At 41.8% G+C, this 19680-nt stretch overlaps 1 protein-coding gene across 2 annotated transcripts; it reads left to right on the top strand.

Moving 5' to 3' along the window:
• The first annotated feature begins 64 nt into the window (after positions 1-64).
• DDX42 (DEAD-box helicase 42) lies at positions 65-19548 on the top strand. 2 transcript variants are annotated; one of them, XM_037411286.1, is made up of 18 exons: positions 65-160; positions 1981-2217; positions 3070-3220; positions 3835-3896; positions 4923-4959; positions 6432-6581; positions 6828-6932; positions 7536-7655; positions 8770-8946; positions 9452-9580; positions 10430-10529; positions 11223-11270; positions 11783-11880; positions 13219-13495; positions 14139-14365; positions 15680-15790; positions 16682-16783; positions 17427-19548. In XM_037411286.1, the coding sequence occupies exons 2-18, from the start codon at positions 1997-1999 to the stop codon at positions 18189-18191; spliced, it is 2880 nt and encodes a 959-aa protein (XP_037267183.1). In that variant the 5' UTR covers positions 65-160; positions 1981-1996; the 3' UTR covers positions 18192-19548. The 2 variants fall into 2 exon arrangements, with proteins under 2 accessions (XP_037267183.1, XP_037267184.1); XM_037411287.1 differs by lacking the exon at positions 65-160 and adding an exon at positions 716-833.
• The last annotated feature ends 132 nt before the right edge of the window (positions 19549-19680 follow it).

Here is a 19680-nt window from a genome sequence, read left to right as displayed (position 1 = left end):
CACCCTCCACCCGCGGCTTCCCCCGCTGCCAGCGCGCATGCTCGGCGGGGCGCGCTGTGACGTTAGCGCGTCACGCACGGCGGCGCGTCGGTGCGGCGCGTCTCCACCCCCCGCCCCGGTAACCGGGGAAGCGGCGGCCGGCGGCTGCGGTGCCCGAGGGGTGAGTGAGGGGCTGGGGGCGCGGAGCGGGCTGGCGCGGCCGCCCCTTCCCTGCCGGCCAGCGGTACCTCCCGCGGGGCAGGCGACGGGGCCGCGGCCTAGCGCGGGCTGGGGCAGCCTGGGCCTGGGCCTGGCCCTCACAAAGGGCCCGCCCCCGCGGCGGGAAGGGCCGTGAGCGGCCCCGCACAGGGCCCAGGGAAACGCCGCCGCCCCCGTGCCACGCCCGCCCCGGAGCCGGGGGCTCTGCGCGGCGCCGGGCCCCCTGTCCTGCCCTGCCGAGCTCGAGGGAGGGAGGGAGGGTCGGGCGCCGGGGACGGGGTAGCTGGACGCGCCGCTGCGTCTCCCTCCGGTGCTGGGGACCCCGGGAAGGCTCCGCGCCGCGGAGGTTCTCACCGAGCCGGTGCTGTCGGGGAAGAGGCGCCCTGCAGCCTGCGGGGCGCGCTGCCCTCCGGCGCTGCCCTGCAGCCCTCTCCCTGCTCGCTCCAGGGCGCTCCCTGGGCAAGCTGACCGGATTTTGTACTTCTGCAGCTGTGCGACAGAATAAAAGAAGAATTCTCAGTATTTTCTGCAGTGGGACGAGGAAAAGCAAAAATGTCGATAAGCACAGTGAGGAAGAATCCTTAAAATCAGATGTTGTAACTTAAAAGATGTCTCACTGTGCTCTCAGCGGCAGTGTAAGGGTACACTTTTTGTCCATTTGTTGCACAGTTTGGTTTCTTATCTGCCACATGTCTGCAGGTGTGAGCGCTCCTGTGTCGGTGCAGGTGGGGCAGCAGGACACCCAGGCAACTGCTGCGGGGGAGAACCGAGCAGCAGTTTCCCCCGAAGTCTCTTAGCAAGCTCTGGTCTAGGCTTCAGGTTTATAGAGTAAGGCCCAAGCTGGTCAATGCTGCACAGGCAGCAGGAGCAGTATTTACTCTCAGATTATTTTGAAGTTGATTCTTTTGCCAGTGAATTCTGGTCTTACTGGAGAATTCTCACTGAATGGGAAGATTTGTGTAATAAAGCTTGTAGCCTTTGGCCTATCTAATTATAACCCACTTGAAAGCAGTGGGTGTCATACTCTCTTTGGCTGCCTTAAAGGTATGACTGACTTGACCATGCAGATGAAATAATGAAATTACTTGGAACAGAAAACTTATGTCTTTAGTAGATCAGTTCAGTTGTCGCTTCGTCTAACTTAAACGAGTTCAGGGCAGACGTATTATGTGGCGTATTTAAAACATGGTTTGAAAAATGTAGGTTGAAGAACATACATGTAGCTAAAGATGCTTTCTTAAGAAGAGTGAGTTGATTTTTCGCAGAAGTGTGCTTTGTCTCCTAATGGAGCTGCTTTGTGTGCTGCTTTGGGCCCGCTTTTCTAGAGGTGTCTGGATTGCAGTAGTGTGGTATTTACAAACCATGGAACACTCAAGGATGGGACTGTATGGACATGCCAAATATGTACCGAGCTGACTTTTCATGTCTTGTTCCTGCTGATGTTCAAAGTCCTGGCCTTGGGTTTGTTTGTCTTAGATTGCAAAACAGATGAAACAAGCAACATGTTAAATGTGCTTAAGTAATAGCTGAGGGACATGATCTGTTTTGAAAGACCGCCTTTTTTTTTTATTATTCTTTTATCGGATTATGGATACATTCATGCTTACAAGGAAAGAGCAAAGCCCAGTCCTTTTTGGGAAACAGTTCAAACTCTTGTCAGTCACATTTCCACAAGTCTGTCTATAATGACTGAAGTAATGCTCTTACAAGAAAAATCGTGACAATTGCATGTAACTGCCTAAAGCAGAGAGGGCATTAATTTGTCTTTTCTGAATTTAACAGGTATATTGGGGACATCATGAATTGGAATAAAGGTGGACCTGGTACTAAGAGAGGCTTTGGTTTTGGTGGATTTGCCATAACACCTGGAAAAAAAGAGGAGCCTAAGCTCTCTCAACAGTCTCATAGTGCTTTTGGAACAGCTGGTTCTTCTGCTGCATTTGCAAAATCAGGACCTCCTCAGCTGCCTTCTTTCTACAAAATTGGGTCAAAGCGAGCAAATTTTGATGAAGAGAATGCGTAAGTACAAGTTGTTTCCTGTGTTTATCTAGCTCTAGATTTTAGTCTTTTAAAGTTTCCAAGGTCAGGGACAGTATTATCTGTGATGTTTATGAGGTTTAGTTATTTAGGAAAGCCTGCTTAAGGATAAATACCTAACACTGCACGATGGTGTAACAGAACCCTGGTAGCTTTATGGCAGTAGCATCAAGAAAAACTGAGCTAGTCACATGCAGGAACTCCTACCTCTGTTCTGCAGCAGACTTTGGTGTCGCCCTGAACCAATTATTTACCTTTCTCTGGGTGTCAGCATGTCATCTGTAAAATCAGAATAATAATACATCCTTGTCTTTAAGTATATTTAAAAGACTCTTAAGACAATACCGCAACCCATGGAGAGATCTCCTCCCCTAGCTTTCCCCTCTCTAAGAACATATCTCAACTGTGAGGCTCAGTCAGCTCAGTCATATTGACGCTGGTGTGTTCAGAACTGGAGCCAAGCAGAATAAATTTGGGTGTCGTTTGCGCAGGGGAACATTCAGCTCCACAGTTCTTGACTAACCCTTCTATTAGCTGCACAAACATGTTGGATAGAAGGGAGGTCGGAAAAACATCCTATATTCAGCAGCCTGGGAGACCCACTCAAGATCAGTGTCATAATACCTATTTGCCCTGCCACCTCTTTTAGCTTACAACATGAATAATTGTAAATAAATACATCTCAACATCTTTTCCTATGTATTTACTGTATATATACTGTGTATATACTGACATTTATTATCCTCAGTGTGGGAAGCTTGACTCGGAAACCACGAAAGACAGCATGGTACTGTAGGCTCTGTGCTGACTGGGCCATTGTTCTTTTCTTTTCAGGTACTTTGAGGATGAAGAGGAAGATTCCAGCAATGTTGAATTGCCATACATTCCCGCAGAGAATTCCCCCACTCGCCAGCAGTTTCATTCCAAATCAGCAGACTCTGACAGCGATGATGATCCTCTGGAGGCATTCATGGCTGAAGTGGAGGCAAGACCCGGCTCGTGAAATGTTTATTAATTTTTGGAACTGTACTTTTCTCCAGTCAGGAGCAGCAAATGTCACTCACAGCTTTGGCAACTGTATTCAGAATGTCACTTACCTTTCGTTTTTTTGTGTGAGATGCTGTGTTATTTAGAACTCAAAGGTGGATTAGGTAGGGAGAGGGTAGATATGATTTACGATAGCCTAACTAACTGTTTTGAGCATGTCAAAACAATACAGCAAAGAGCATCGTGTGTCTCTGAATATGAAATTAATGGGTTTTGCATTTTTCGCTACCTGAATTGAAATAATTTGTATTTATCATGAGCTATTTCTTAGCTACAGTTCTGTTATTAGCGGGATTCTATCACTGTTTCCAGGAGGAATGAGGGGAATGTGGGGTTTTTTTCAACAACGTTGCTGCAAAGTTACGGTATATACATTTCAAAGCTATTTGTAGAAGTATTTATTTAGCATGATAAGGATATTGAACAAGAGAAAGTTTAGTCCAAAAAGTGTCGTCTCTGTGGCCTGATGATCTAGTTATGTAGAAACATTTTTCCCTTCCATGTTTTATCATCTTGGTCTTTTTAACATGTTATAATTTTATGACCTCTTAGGATCAAGCTGCTCGAGACATGAAGAGGCTCGAAGATAAAGACAAAGAAAAGAAGAATGTTAAGTAAGTTTTCTTTTATAATTCCCATGCCTGCCTGTGTCTTGTATGGTGCTAAGAGAATTCCAATGCATTTTGTTGATGATAATTGTTCTGTAGACAATCTAATATATACCTAGTAACCAGCATTAACCAGCGCATGATATCCCCCATGGGTAATGTTCTGTACAATAAAAACTGAATAATAGGAGGAAGGAATCCATGGTGGCATCCTGTGGTAAACTGAGAGTTCTCTCTTATGAGAAATCTTTCTAGGTCATGCAAATTGGGGCAGCACATTGTACTACCACCACTTTCCAAATCAACCTGAATAGTTTTTCTTCTTTCCACATCCATGCAGTGATCAGGTTGGTTTAGCTTAAAATTGCATTTATGTGAGGAAAATAATTCAGTGCTGCTCTGCCTGTAGTACTGGAGAATCTTCCAAACTTCAACTAGGTTTTAAGACATTCCCTGTAAAGCTGATACATTAGTTAGCACATGATAACTGGGATACTAAATTTGGAGTTTAAAAGCAGTTTACATTTTTACAGCTTATCTATCTGTTTTGACAAAGGAAAATAACTATGCTGTTGATTCTTGATATAAATGTCAGATGCATTGGTAGAACTTGCATTGCATGGGGTTGATCAGATTATACATGGTCCTGAAACAGAACACCGGATCCAAATCGCCACCTGGGGATGTTCTGAACTGGATTTGCACTTCCTGGCTCATATTCCTCTTCAGTTATGGGACTTCTGTAGCATCAAGAGCTTAGACCAGGATGATCTTTGATGTGGCTTCTACTGGGAAGACGGAATCCTAATCTTTCAGTCTCATTACTAGAAGTAAAAAGAAGTCTTTGCAGGGTCGCTGTTATGGTTGGCACCAAATACGAAAACTCCATGGGTTGGGATTATAAATGTTACTGAGTTGTTAGTGTTGTGTCTTCCACGAAATACGGAGCTCAGCACTAATCAAATGAAAGTATGGAGCTGAGTATGTGGAACACTTGCAGGGAAGTTTTTTTTTCTCCGCTTGTTTTTCCAGGGGTATTCGAGATGACATTGAAGAGGAAGATGACCAAGTGAGTTCCTATGCAGTCTTTCTATCTTCTTTTTTGTTGTTTTTGGGGGTTTTTTTTAACCTTCCCTCGCCAAATATATAAGTACTAGGTACAAACAAAACTCCAGTATCATGCACAGGTATCCGGACAATTCAGCAGGAAGCTCTAGTGGTTACCCTGCTGTCTCTACCCTTCTAGCTGTTTCACTAAAAAAAAAGAAGAGTACTAGGAGACAATTTCATTCTTTTTTACTCTGTTTAAGAAGATTTTTTTCAGTCAATCTGAACTTGAACTTCCTGTACACGTTTTTCAGTATCTGAAAGTCTCAACAAATTTGAAATTAGCAGAATCAACTAACCAGGAGCACCAGTGAGAGGCTGTTAAATGTGGAGGCTATTTGCAATGAAATTTCATGTCTGTTAAGAGCAAGAATTGGGCTTTTTGCTCTTTATTTTTGGAGGACATCCAGTTCTGATTGGGGATTATAAGCATCACTGTAACAAACAGTAAACAAAGAGGAAAGACTTCATTTCAAAACATACCTTACTACTAAGTTCTAATTAATAACTGTTGTGTTACTTGCAGTAATGCAAAGCATGGAAGCACGGTTGTCTGGCCTTGAGGCCTTTGCTTCCAATTTGGTGAGCGTAGCTGTGCTAAAGTTTGAGCAAAGGTGACTTTAACTTGGGGACAGCTGTTTTCCAAGTGCATTGCATGCATATCTATGTGACTGAGTGATAATTGGCCACGCAAACGAAAAAGCCAGACAGGTTTATACATATATTTGTAGTTGAACCTTGCTTTAAAAATCTGGTCTTAAATATTTGCTTGAAAGTCAAGTGAGACTGCTGTTTTCTCCATAAGAATATCTTGGTGTGCCAGCAAGATTCTGAGAGAGACATACATGTTTGTGAGTTGTAAGGATGGCATACGACAGTGGTGATAGTGACTTCAAACTTGGGCTTGTGTTGAAGGACTCTTCTGAAATAGTTTCCCGTTTGCTGTTGACTCTCTCCGTGAAAAACAGATATCTATTTTCATTTCTTAGAGTCTAGTTAGGGAAGTGGAGAAACTGTCTTTGGCATAGTGTGTTTAAAAAAACATAAACATCATGCTTAGTAACATTGTGTTCTCTGTTTAAAAACCTGCAGTGTTTGCACTTCGTTCATGTGGAAATAAGAACAGATTCTTCCATTGTTTAAGCATAACAGGTCTTGGTAGAAGTTGTTAAGCAGACATGTAAGAGAAGTTTAGTTTTTAAAAGCATTTTGTGCTCTAACTGACACTACAGTTTTCTTCATTTGTACTTACTGTCCTTCTGGACATAACTGTTGGTATTTATTAGAAGAATCAGTCCTAGTGAACGTGGTTGTTTTTTCTCTCAGTGGTGGGTGTGAAAGCAAACAGCTCTCTAGCATATACATAATTTAAACAAATCTAGCAGCATTTTTGTATCCTATTGTATGTGATTTTACTGATATGTTTTGCTGCAGGAAGCTTATTTTCGCTACATGGCTGAAAATCCCACTGCTGGTGTGGTCCAAGAAGAGGAAGAGGATAACCTGGAGTATGATAGTGATGGGAACCCAATTGCACCGTCCAAAAAAATCATTGATCCTCTCCCACCTATTGATCATTCAGAGGTAGGAAGTTTATTCCATTCTGTTCTGTCTGAGGCATTTAGAAAGCAGGTCTGTGCTTCTGTCCCTGTAGTATTTCAGTGCTGTGCTACCTAAGTCATACTAAAGATTCTTGAAATAGCTTTGTGTTAAACAAATGTTCTTGCAGACAATTAAGAACTTCTGAGAAAAAGAACTCTTCCCCTCCAAAACTAAGTGTACAGAGAGAGAATCTCGAGTCCCAAACTAACTCGGTAGTTACCCTTGCAGATTGAATATCCACCGTTTGAGAAAAATTTCTATGATGAGCATGAGGAGATCACCAGTCTCACCCCGCAGCAAGTGGTGGAGTTACGTCATAAACTTAATCTCCGGGTAAGCGGGTCACAAAATGATCCTCCTAGGATCTTTTTTCTCCCTATGGTTTTTTTTGGATTGTCTTAGCAGTTTTAATGAGGAAACTCCAGCTTTTGAATACCAAGCCTCTCGGATACCTTCAGTGACTTTGATTTAAGGGAGCCTGATTTTCCTTAGCAGTTCTTGAAAGTCTTCTCCAGATTTTTCAGAGTGGGCACCGAAGATTGCCAGTTGCATGGTTGCACTTGGATTAAAGAACTCCAGAGCTAGGAACTGAAACTGGAACTATTATCTGAAAGAATTAGTTTTTTGCCATTTGTGACATGTTAGTGTGGTGACTCTCTATGAAGGGAATTATTTGGGGAAGACCAATTATACAAGGAAGGCGATAAGATGTTTAGTAGCTTATGTCGATGGACAATTTATCTAAATTTTTATACCTGAAAGTCTTATTTACATAACACATCTGGAATTTTTACCTAGTTAAACTTATATCTATTCAGAAAGTAAAAGGCCATTTTCAGAGGCAGACACGCCTTTCTTTTGGTTTCATTTTTGTACAGATTCTTCTTTGTTTTTCTCTTACTGTTCACGAGGCAAAGATATGTTTCTGTTTCTAAGGTGTCTGGTGCTGCTCCTCCACGGCCTGGCAGTAGTTTTGCTCATTTTGGGTTTGATGAGCAACTTATGCATCAAATTAGGAAATCCGAGTATACCCAGCCGACTCCTATACAATGTCAGGTGAGTGTTGTTACTTCTCTAACACCTAAGGAAAGCTACTGAAACATATGCAAAAGTCCCTAGTCCATATGAGGATGTATTACAGATCTAGTTTCCTATAAAAACCTGTTAAAGAGAAGAATAATCTGTATTTTTCTAGGAAAATGGCTTTGGTATTATTTAAATAGGGGTTTACCCCCCAGCTTTTTTCTTGTCAAATGACCACTGTAAATATATCCATGGTTTTTTCCTCATTTTTTTCTTAGTGAAGACTGAAGAACATTTAAGTGACATCTCTTGCTTATAGAAATGTATGAAAGGTTTTTTTGGGTTGTTGTTTTTTGGGTTTGGGTGTTTTTTAAAAATTGTGTTAAAAACAATCATAGCAGTAGCTGAGTAAAGAGCCATACATCGACTTTATTCCTTTAAACAGCTTATATTTGAATGTCTTGTGACTAGAAGAGGTATGCAACAAGGCATTTTTCTCATTTCTTTTGGCAGTTGAAATAAATGCTCTGTGAACTGGACCATTTAACTGGTCATTCCTTGGAGAGCTGTGCAAGCAAAAGGGATTCTGCTGCATATGTAGATTGATTACCATAAGTAATTAAGGTTATCGATAACATAACTAGAACCGCACCACCTCACATGCTTTTTTTGAAGTATAAAAAATGACGTGGCGCTATATCTAGGGCATGTGTATTAGGACCTTAGCCCATGCTATTTGTAAAAAACAGTGGTTGAGAGGTCCTTATAGCAGCAGTAGGGATGAACTGAGGACTTCAGCACTCTGAATGTTTACAGAAAGAATAGGCTCAAAGAATTTATTTTTAGCATTCTTACAGCTGATGAGATGCATTTGTGTACATGTAAATGTATCCTTGGGATGTTGTGCAGTACCCAAACATTGATTTCATATAGGACACCAACAGTCAGAATATGGTAATTGCTTCCAGCCTTAAAACAAACTAATTCAGATCTGAATTTGGCAGTAAAACTGTGTAAGCTTCGACCTGTGTTACTGTGAGTCGTCTGTAATGTGCTTTCCTCTTGTTACCTGAGTTTTCATGTAATATCTAGTACAAGAAGATGCTAAGGTAGGCATAATATGGGTTTAGAATCTCCTTATTTTTAGGGTGTACCAGTTGCACTAAGTGGCAGAGATATGATTGGGATAGCTAAGACTGGAAGTGGAAAAACAGCAGCCTTCATCTGGCCGATGTTGATTCACATCATGGATCAAAAGGAGCTTGAACCAGGGGATGGTCCCATTGCCGTGATTGTCTGCCCGACCAGAGAGCTTTGCCAACAGGTAAATGTGTAGTAATCCTATATGTGTCATACAGTATTGTTATAGAACATGACAAAATTCTGGGCAGAAATTATCAGAGAACCTCTGTAAACTATTTAAAAAAACTACCCCTGTTTATTAGTGGTGTGGCTCCCGTATAAGCTCACAATTCTTTCCTACAAAGTCTTATTGAAGGATCATAGCAAATCTGAAATTGTACATTTTTGCACAGTGCTACTATATTATTTCCAAGTATTAAGAATATTGTGGATGCATTGCCACCAATTCTCTGCGTAAAATGATAGAGCCTGGAGGTTAAAATTATGGTTGGACGCTTAAATAGGTTTCTCAAACTACTGGAAATTATCCACAAGCATTGAAGTATTCAGCCCTGAGGATTTCTGAATGATTTCATTAAGTTATTAGCTGAAAATTATTTCAGAAGCTGGACTGTATTTCTAAGGCAGGTGTATTTTCTCAGATCTGTCTCACGTGAACTGTGACGTGCTTTGTTTACAATTCTCAGATCCATTCCGAATGCAAGCGCTTTGGTAAGGCGTACAATCTGCGCTCTGTAGCTGTGTATGGAGGAGGAAGCATGTGGGAGCAAGCCAAAGCGCTCCAGGAGGGCGCAGAGATAGTTGTCTGCACACCAGTAAGTACCTGTATGCACACAGTACAACATTTTGTTGCTAGACTGAAGCTGAGACAGATTTTTAATAGCACTGGTGAGGCAGAAATTGTTCTCTGATTAATGAAACCTAGATTCTTCACAAGTTATCAGATGTTGAGAGCAAATATGCTGGGATTATTCTTCTCCCAGGAGGAACTGAAAGACATTAAGTATGGTCTCCGATAGGAGACAGAGTAGCAAGCAAGATCTGCTTGAATCGGTGTCAGTTGTGTGCGATACCAGCTTCTGATTGCTGAGCCTTAAATCCATGAAGAAAATTCCCAGAATGTCATGAACTTGAGTGCCATCTTCCTGAATCAGTGTAGAGCCTGTGGCAGTAATGCTGAAGGGTTGAATGGGTATTGATACTGAACCAGTGATTTAAATGAGCGCTTATTGCAAAGAATAGTTACAAACTTGGGCAAAACAGAGCAGCTAATGGTTGGAGGAAGTTTTATTGTGGCTGTTTATTGGTCTACTGGGCAAGAAAACAAAGTATGAAGAGCTCCCTTGCCAAAAATTGTGGGGTTAAGTAGCTAGTTTGCATTTAAAATTTAATTGTGGTGAAGAATGGGGAATTTTAGGATCTCAGCACTGTTAAGCTTGAAAAAACAGTCTTACAGTTCAGCTTGTCAAGCATAGTTGAAGAGAGTTTTAGGAATCTGTTTCTATGACTTGAATATCGACACTTCTAGACTGAAGCCTTGAGATGTTTTCTGTTCTGAGTCTCTGGTGAGGATAAAAAGCAGTTAATGGAAGGATGTATATATTAACATTTTTTTAAAATATGCTTTAAAAACTTGGCTTTTGTTGTTTCGGTTTTTTTAATAGGGTCGTTTGATTGATCATGTGAAAAAGAAAGCTACAAACCTTCAAAGAGTCACTTACCTTGTGTTTGATGAAGCTGACAGAATGTTTGATATGGGTTTTGGTATGTAATGAACAAAGGTCACTGTTTTGGAAAGCAGTGGTGTCTGGTTCCCAGATTAGCAGGACTGTTTATAACCCCTGTAGCTTTATATACTTGAAAATACATTAAGCGAATACTTATAGACAAAACTCCTATTTAAAGATCAGTATCTGTTGCTGTTAAGAGATCAGCAAAGTCCTGTTGATGTTGAAGTCCAAGAAGCTGATTTTTATCTTAGAGTTGCTGAATAACTTTTGGGCAAGCCACTTCAGTGCTTTGTATCAGTGTGTACAAACTGCTGGCGTTAAAATAACTTTCTACTTCTTTGGAAGAAGTTTGGTCATTCGGATCTGGATGATTTTGAGTATGTGCTCAAGCATCATGGGACATAGCAAAGATCTGACAGTACTGTGATCCTGCAAAAGGAGGAAGACACTTGTGAAATGTACAGGGTATGCATGGATTCAGCTAGGATCTTTGCTTACGGAATATTTTGCTGAAGGGACTTCCAAAAGTTTCTTTGTACAGCAAAGGAACTTCGATTGCGCAGCAAAAAGCACTTGGAAGTCACAGTAAAATTAAATACTGAATGAGAGGCACTCATTCATTCCATTGTTTTTTGTTAAATAAAACAATGAAGTTGCATTCTGAGTGATTCTACTAAATAATGAGCATACAATGTTGATTATGGAGCATTTTTCCTCTCCTTTCCAGAATACCAGGTTAGATCAATTGCAAGCCATGTACGTCCTGACAGACAGAGTAAGTATAAGCATGTTTCAAAATAAACTGAGAGCTGAAGGAGGCTACATGGTGGGCTACCCATTAAGAGTCTGGAACTTGAATTTCCTGTTCTTGGCACAGCCACACAATGAGACTTCTGCAAAAGTCCGCTGGTGGTGTTCTCGCTGTGGCGTGTTGGGATGGAGCACTTGTGAAATGTGGGCATTTAACCACGCTCTTCATCAGTCTGTAATCCCACCACAGACTGTAATCAAAGATGATGAGCTGAACTAATATTCATATGGTTTGAGATTCTGTGTTGTAGGCTGCCATGAAAGAAAGTTTGCTGTAGTGCCATATATTATCAACGTCTTATTTCAGATGCCATAAAATGTAATTTTCATTAGAACCAGTAAAACAGACTGTCGCTTCAGATCACTGATAGCTAGCACAGCCGTACAGGTCCTCATTCACAAGATCTGTGCAGTGTGTTCACAGTTCTGAAATAAAAGTTTATTTTTCAAGGAGTTCAAATATCGTTTTTCTTTTAGCCCTCTTGTTCAGTGCCACCTTCCGTAAGAAGATTGAGAAATTGGCCCGAGATATTCTGATCGACCCAATTCGAGTTGTGCAGGGAGACATTGGAGAGGTAATTCCATGATACTTCTGAGACAGTCAGAGAAATGAACTGTTCAGTTTCTGTTGTCTGAAATTTAAGTTAAACTGTGGTAATTGTCATTTATATTTAAGAGTAAATACTTTGTGCTTAACAAAAAGTAGTAAAGTTTCCAGTGGTTTTTTTGCAGGTTTTTTTTCTTGACCTTTCTGCCAACAAATACTCTTCTGTTGATGGGAGGTTTCATCCAGGAGTGAAACATTAATGCAGTGACTGATGTATTTTTTTATTATTTTTATTAAGCTGAGTCAATGGGCATATCCTTTTGTTTTGTCTCATAAGTATAAATAAAGCAATTGCAGGTTTTGCAATGAAGGATTTGAAACTTAAACTGTAGTATCTTTCAGCTGGTTTATGTGGGAATGTTGATTCTATATTTGCTTGGCAGTAGCAGCTGAACTATTAGCAGACCAGGGATTTGGTAATAAGTCGATGAGGTGGACAGATGTGTACGTGCTGTGGAGAAACTTTGCTTATAGTATATGAAAACTTGAGAAATTTCACAAGATGCCTTCAGAACATTTTTCTTTTAACCAGTTCTCTGCATTTTTTTTTTCCAATCAGGAATGTGAGGCGTGCCTTTGTAACAAAAAAAATTAACAGCTACCTGAAGCCCTTCTTTCTGGGAAACTGTTTTTTCTAAATTTTGCTTAAAAAAAAGAAGCAGCTTTCCTAGCTCAGTCACAGGGTTTCTATTCCTTGATCTGCATTATTACTCTGAGAGCATCATGCTTGAAATAATTAATATTTGAATGTGTAAAAATTAAATCTTTCTGAGAAACTGCCAGATAGGGCTGTGAGCTCTGCTGCATTTTTATCACTTGCAACACGGCGGGTGTAGGGAGTCTGTTCTTGCCTCTCCTCTTCCTGACTCAAGTCACAGCTCTCAGGATTACTTTCTCTGATCACCATATGAATAACTTCTGCTGATGAGCATCCTCTCCATCTCAGACCCTGCTCTTGCAGTCTGTTGTAGTTGTTAATAGCATCTTGTCGCAAGAGCATCGGCATTGCACGTACCCGTCTTTAGATCAGTAGGGTGCTAAACTGCAGCATGTCAAAGACTGCACTTTGCCTTTCACATTTAGCAAAGAGTAGCTCATTTAGCCCTGCCTTTTCTGCACTGTGAAAATGAAGTGGTCAGCAGTTAAGCAAGAGCTGAAGACTTTGAGAGGAGAATTTTGGTCCCCTGCTTCTCCACTTTTTATTCTCACACCTAGTTTAAATTCCTCATTTGTTCTGCCATCTGTTTTTGTTTGCCATACTGTCCTTTCTGTCCTGTGTTATTGCTTGTCGTATTTCTCCCTTTAGGCAAATGAAGATGTTACCCAAATTGTGGAGATTTTCCCCTCTGGCCCTAGCAAATGGAACTGGCTAACTCGACGCCTCGTCGAGTTCACATCGTCTGGGAGCGTTCTCCTGTTTGTCACCAAGAAGGCAAATGCAGAAGAGCTGGCCAATAACCTCAAGCAGGAGGATCATAATCTGGGGCTGCTTCATGGTGACATGGACCAGAGTGAGAGGAATAAAGTCATTTCAGAATTTAAGAAAAAGGGGATCCCAATACTGGTAGCTACTGATGTGGCAGGTATGTGACTTTCTAAGTAACAGCAGCTCATCCAAGTTGTAGATATCAGCAGAAAAATAATACATTTCAGTGGCAGGCAAAAGGTTGGCTTCTGCACCTGCTGGGCACTGTGTTCCAGATGTTTTTCAGAAGTACACAGTTAGTACGGGGTTTTATTTTTAAAATCCTCTAATGATGTTTAAATTACAGTCTGACAGATATTTTTTTAATCTACAGAAAGAAAATAAGCTGTTTCTTAAGGAAGTAGTTACTATTTGTTAATCAGCTGACACATGCTTAAATGAAGAGGAGACAGACACACTTGAAGCCTTCTCTAGAACAGCTTTTGTACCCAGATGTTTAGCTGAATAAAGAGAGAATTTCAAAGCCCTTTAACAAAGCCCTCTCTCTTCCTTGGAATAGCAGTCATTTAAAGAGATCTCTTCCATCTCCAATCCTGTGAACTTGTACTTATACTACTGTTAGAGAAGATACTACTACAGTAAGACTTCTAGTCTACAAAGGGTGTCTTAACTGGGGCATGTTCCTGTGGAAACTCCTTTTGTGTGCTGGAGCAGAATTAAGTGATATGCTGGTATGAATGGGATTGTTTTGAGTTAATTTGGGATAATCACACTTAGCACTATGTTGTTCTTCATTACAGCTCGTGGGTTAGATATCCCTTCCATTAAGACTGTCATCAATTATGATGTGGCTCGGGACATAGATACACACACCCACAGAATTGGTCGTACTGGCAGAGCAGGGGAGAAGGGAGTTGCCTACACTCTGCTGACTCCCAAAGACAGTAACTTTGCTGGTGATCTCGTCAGAAATCTGGAAGGCGCTAATCAACATGTTTCCAAAGAGCTGTTGGATCTAGCAATGCAGGTATGAACAAGCGAAAGTACGAACTTCCTCGAGTAGAGGAAGATTCCTTCCATGATTAGCACAAAATCAGGAGCTCAGGGACTTGTTTCTGATTCCATCATGTGTAAGCAGTGACCTTTTGGCAATCTATACTGGTTTTAAGTAGGCTTTCTAGTGGTTTTAATGGCCTTTGAAAGAATCCATGAAGACATGAAGATTTTGGAACACAGTAATATAATCTATATTGGGGTCAAGCACTGCCTAGGAAATTGGGAGCTGTAATCTAGCTGATGCCAGCAGAGCGCTCCAGCTTCACTATCTCATTACAGTCAGATTTTCGATGTGCGTTTATGGCAGGCACCTGGAAAATGCAGCTTAGTTGAAAGCTAAACTAGAAAATAGTTGCAGGGACATTCTACTCTGTGAAATAGTTGTTGCTTGATCATTATACCTGCTTTGCAGTGCTGTCTGGCAGGCTTGCTATATATAGGTATGACGGAGAGCTGAAGCAATTGTGCTTTGCGCCACTGTACTCGTCAGCTCTTTAAGTTCTTGTCTTTTGCTGCCCATGTAGCTACAAGAGAGCAAAGGCTTTTTGGTAATTCCCAAATTCAGAGATGGATTAGCATGCTTGTGGCTTCATTGCCAAGCAGCTTGGACACCAGCTGTTAGAAGCAAATATTTTTTCTGAAGTACAGAGACAGCGTTTTCAGATTTGTGAGGCAGAGCTCCACAGGCTGCCTTCGAGAAGAGAATATAGAAGCTGAAAGGCTTGGCTTACTGGCGCCTTCAGATTTGAAGAAACTATAGGGCATAAGAAGAGGTGCAGCCAACCATTATTTAAAAGCCTGGTGACAGGAAGTCTGGTTGGACTGCCGTTTCCTGGTCACTGCTTGTTGCAGGAAGCTTTTCTGACAGAAACCTCATTTCTCCTTAGCCAGGCAGTGGGCTAAATAAATAAAACCCAGGTATGAGCAAGTCCAGAGCTCCCAAGTGAATGGCATTAGAATGGCATTTATTCCTGGGTTTATTAGTATGCAAAGCCCCAAAACTTTAACATGGATGGAAGTTCAGGGCACAAAACTAGTTTTCATAAAAAGCATTTGTAACAAAAAGCTTCAGACCCACGTGACAGAACTGTCTACAGCTTAGTTTCAAAGTGCTGTAGTCTGTCACTCCCATCCCCTTGCAACAGCTGTGTTGTTCAATGAGAAACAGTTTCTTTATATTTTTCTTTTGAAATGCTCAAAATCTTTCTTTTCTGAGCCTCATTACAGGCATTTATGAAGCTTCTTATTCCCTGTGTTGAGGAGCATTTGTCCTTCTTTTGTACAGAATCCGTGGTTCCGGAAATCACGTTTCAAAGGAGGAAAAGGCAAGAAGCTAAATATTGGTGGTGGTGGCTTAGGATACCGTGAACGTCCTGGTCTGGGATCAGAAAATTCTGTAAGTTGAGATGCTGAAGAAGTTGTTTACAAATTCTTGGAACTTTTAAACTTGGTATTGACGACTTTAAAAAAATCTTAGTACTGGAATATAGCCTCTGCTTTGAAAGTTTTTCACAGCCCAGAATCTTTCAGAGTTAGTATCAGTAATATCTCAAGGGAAACTGTCCTGTGGTGTTATCCTCTTGTCAAGAGCTACCTTCTATAGGGCCAGAGTAATCTGGAAGGTTTGGATTCTTCCAAAAATAGACTGTCAATGCAAAATAAATGCTAATAAACTACTTGAAAAGCCATTTCCAGGCTGATTCTTGGCAGCAAGAAGTCTTGCAGCATTCGTAACACTTACTAAGGTATGTCCATGCTAGGAAAACAGCTCACTGCCCATGTGTACGGGGACAGAGTTTAACTGTAGATGTGTTGAAAACACATCATGTTCAGCATCCTTCCAAAAGTCACCGCTGAAGCCATGTTCACACTCTGTCTTGGCTATGACCTCTGTGAAAGCCTCCGTTTGGTTGCATTTGGCTTTTGCTTGTACTATAAGGAGCTGGGAAAAGCAGTTACACTGTTGATTAGTGAGTCACTAAGACTTAATGCAGCTTTACTTTTCTGTTGCCCTCAAGGTCGTGGGGCAAACTGTTCCGCTGCTCAGTGCTATCCAGAAGTTTCTCATGCATTTTCTGTGCAGCCTGCTCTAGGTGAACCTGCTTTAGCAGAGAGTTGGCCTGGATGATCTCCAGAGATCCCCTCTAACCCCGACCAGACTGTGATTCTGTGATCCTCAGTAGATGTATTTCCAGAGTGCAGGGTCAAGACAGATGTGGAGAATGGTTGAATTGAAAGTGTCTGTGTTGGATAAATCTCTCCAGTTGTCCTTTGTCTTTTTGCATAGGACCGTGGAAACAACAACAGTGTCATGAGTAACTATGAGGCATACAAGCCGTCCACTGGAGCAATGGGAGACAGACTTACAGCAATGAAAGCAGCTTTTCAGGTTGGTTCAATGATTTGTACTCCCAAGTTCTAACTCAGGAGGAAAGGACGTGACATGGGAAAAATTTTACTACTGATGATTCAAGACAATTATTTTTTTTCTCCCCTGAAAATGCAGAAACACTAGATTTTAGGGAAGGTGAGCGTTGTAGCTGTGGCCATGTCTCATCCACTTGGAGCACGTGCTCAGCATTGCAGGCCACAGTAGTAGAATTAGTATGCAGGCTGGACTGAACATAGTTGCACCAAGTTAATTTGCCAAACTTAGTTTTCTGCTGCCTCTGCTCTCTTTCCTTTCGGATTCTGCGCCTAGGCTTGATCCTATTTAGGTTGCTTAGCAGCAGTAGTGTAATTGCAATCAAAAGAAATGGGGAACTGAGAAACTCTTCAGTATAAAAATTAACCCCATGGTATAGGAGTACCCTTGTTTCTGTGGTCTGGTAGCAGATGTCCGTTACTAATTCTGTGTACGTAAGCACAGCAGGAATGTAATCACTCCAAAGCTGACTTTACAGGAACTCTTTTTTTTTCCTAGGGGGTCCCCAGAATTCCAGATAGGCTTGTTTGCATGATGATTGCGTGTTTTGTGGTGCAGTGTAGAGGCAAACATGCTCTCTTTTTTTCTTTCTGTCTCTTTCCGGCAGTCCCAGTATAAGAGCCACTTTGTTGCTGCAAGCTTAAATAATCAAAAGACTGGTAGCTCTGCTGCTGGTGCTAGTGGCTGGACCAGTGCTGGGAGCTTGAACTCAGTACCGACGAGTTCAGCACAGCAAAATGCTGCAAGTCCTGACAGCCCAATTGCAGCTGCCGCAGCAGCAAAAGGTGTTCCAGGTTTCACCAGCACGGGGAATTTGAGTAGCGTTCCTACCTTTCCAAGTATGGGAGTACAGGGCTTCAACAACACCAATGCCAGCAGCAGCAATCGAGAAGGCAGCAGCAGCGGCAGCACCAGCCTTGCCACTGCTGGCGGTGGCGGTGGCAGCAGTGGTGGCGGCAGCGGTGGTGGTGGTGGCAGCGGCGGCGGCATTGTCAGAGAACGATACAATGACAACCGGAACAGTCGCCACAACGAGGTCCCACGCCGTGGAGAGGGTGGTGGTCGTGGAGAGGGTGGTGGTCGCTACAATGAAGTGCAGCGCCATGGAGAAGGAGGCGGTCGCCACAGTGACGGTTACCGCCATGGAGAAGGCCGACATGGCGACAACCATCGCCACGGTGAAAGCCGGCACTTCGCTGATGTGGGCAGTGGCAATCGCAATAATGGTGATAGCAGGAGTAGCAACGAAGGTAGGAACAACGAGAGCAGGAATGGTGAGAACAGGAAGGAAGCCAACAGCCGAGACAACAAGACAGATGGTTTTGCTGTCCCAGAGCCCCCAAAGCGTAAGAAGAGCCGGTGGGACAGTTAAAAGCTGGTGTTACACAGCCTAGAATCTCTGCAGGTAGTGTTGTCTTTTTCCAGAGGATTTCTTGGGGGTTTTTGGTAACTGGTTTTTGAGCAGCTGGGAGAAGAGAAGGAAATGATGAAAACTCCTTGTGCAAGTCTGGGCTGGTACATCTGTGGACAGATTCACTCTAATGATGTGTGCACACAATGCTTAGTCAAAAAGAAATCATTTTGATAAAGCTCCCTGGGTTCTGCTTTTAAACATTCAGTGCTCAAATGACTCTTCGCTGGATTTAAACAGATCTTCTTGACAAGGAAGAAGCTGTTTCATGTCCTTGGAACATTAAGAAACTGTTGTCCATAGAAGTATAAAGTAGTCTGTTCTTAACCAGCGTTCACAGTTAAAGAACCAGTCCATCTAGAGATGCTCAGGACCCACCTGTTAAACATTAATCTTTCAGCAATTTGTTCAGTATGGTGAGTTCTTCCCCAGTCTCTTTCTTTTCACATATTTTCTTAACCCCAAATCATTTGTCCTCCAGGTTGCCCCTTACATTCTCTCCTCATCAACTAAGAATGTGTCAGTTGATGTTGCTGAAGATGGGATGAAGCAAGTTGGTTTTCTTTCCTTTTTTTTTCCTTGCCTTTTTTTTTTTTTTTTAAATGAAGCTGTTCAATGGATCCCTCTCCAGCCCAGCTAACTACAAATTCACCTGATGGACTCCCTGGCTTGTTTGTGCTCAGTACATCAATTCCAATCCCATTGCCCATGTATTCTTTTGTTTTAAAGAACGTCGTCTTTCTTAATAACCTTCATTTTGGTGGAAGCCTGCATAGCAAACTTGTCTCTCTGCTGTGCCTATGCACCCTCTGTTATGAGAGGGTTGAATGCTTTCTTCAAATTAAAAACAAAAAAAGGGAAAAAATGTAGATACACCACAACAATCAAAGGCTGGTGCCCCCCATGAAGCGTAGCTAAATGAAGAGGCTTCATTCAGACATTCAGGGACCTGCTGCTCAGAAGCCTTTAGGGAGAACCTGAAAAGCAATTGATGAAGAACAACAGTTCGAATATTGCCCCATATTGGACACATGTAGTTAAAACTGTAAAATCTTGCTTGACTGTTTTTAACTCGTCATGTGTATTATCAGTTTTTTAACTTCTTTTTCTTTTTTTTCTTTTTTTTCTTTTTTTTTTTGCACCATAAAGGTAAGGAAGAACTCTTTTGTTGAAACACGTCAGCACCCACTGCTGTCTTGTTTCTGCTGAAAGAAGTATCAGAAACTGTCAGGGTTTTGTGACATTGTGATGTTTTCTTTATCAGCTGTGCATTTACTTTCTGCTTGCTCTAGTAAATGTTTTATTACTGGTACAAAAACATCTAGCATGTGCTTTTTATTCTCAATTTCTTCCGTTAGCTGTTCTGGTATTTGGATGGAGATTTGACTGTGTTCCTTTTTTTTTCACCAGAAGTTGATTTCCTGTTGTTTTTCTCAGTTATCTTTCACCC

This window comes from Falco rusticolus, chromosome 18 (genome assembly GCF_015220075.1).
Source record: "Falco rusticolus isolate bFalRus1 chromosome 18, bFalRus1.pri, whole genome shotgun sequence".
NCBI lineage: Eukaryota > Metazoa > Chordata > Aves > Falconiformes > Falconidae > Falco > Falco rusticolus.
The sequence above is the reverse complement of the archived record's forward strand: the minus strand, read 5'-3'. Positions and strand labels throughout refer to the sequence as shown.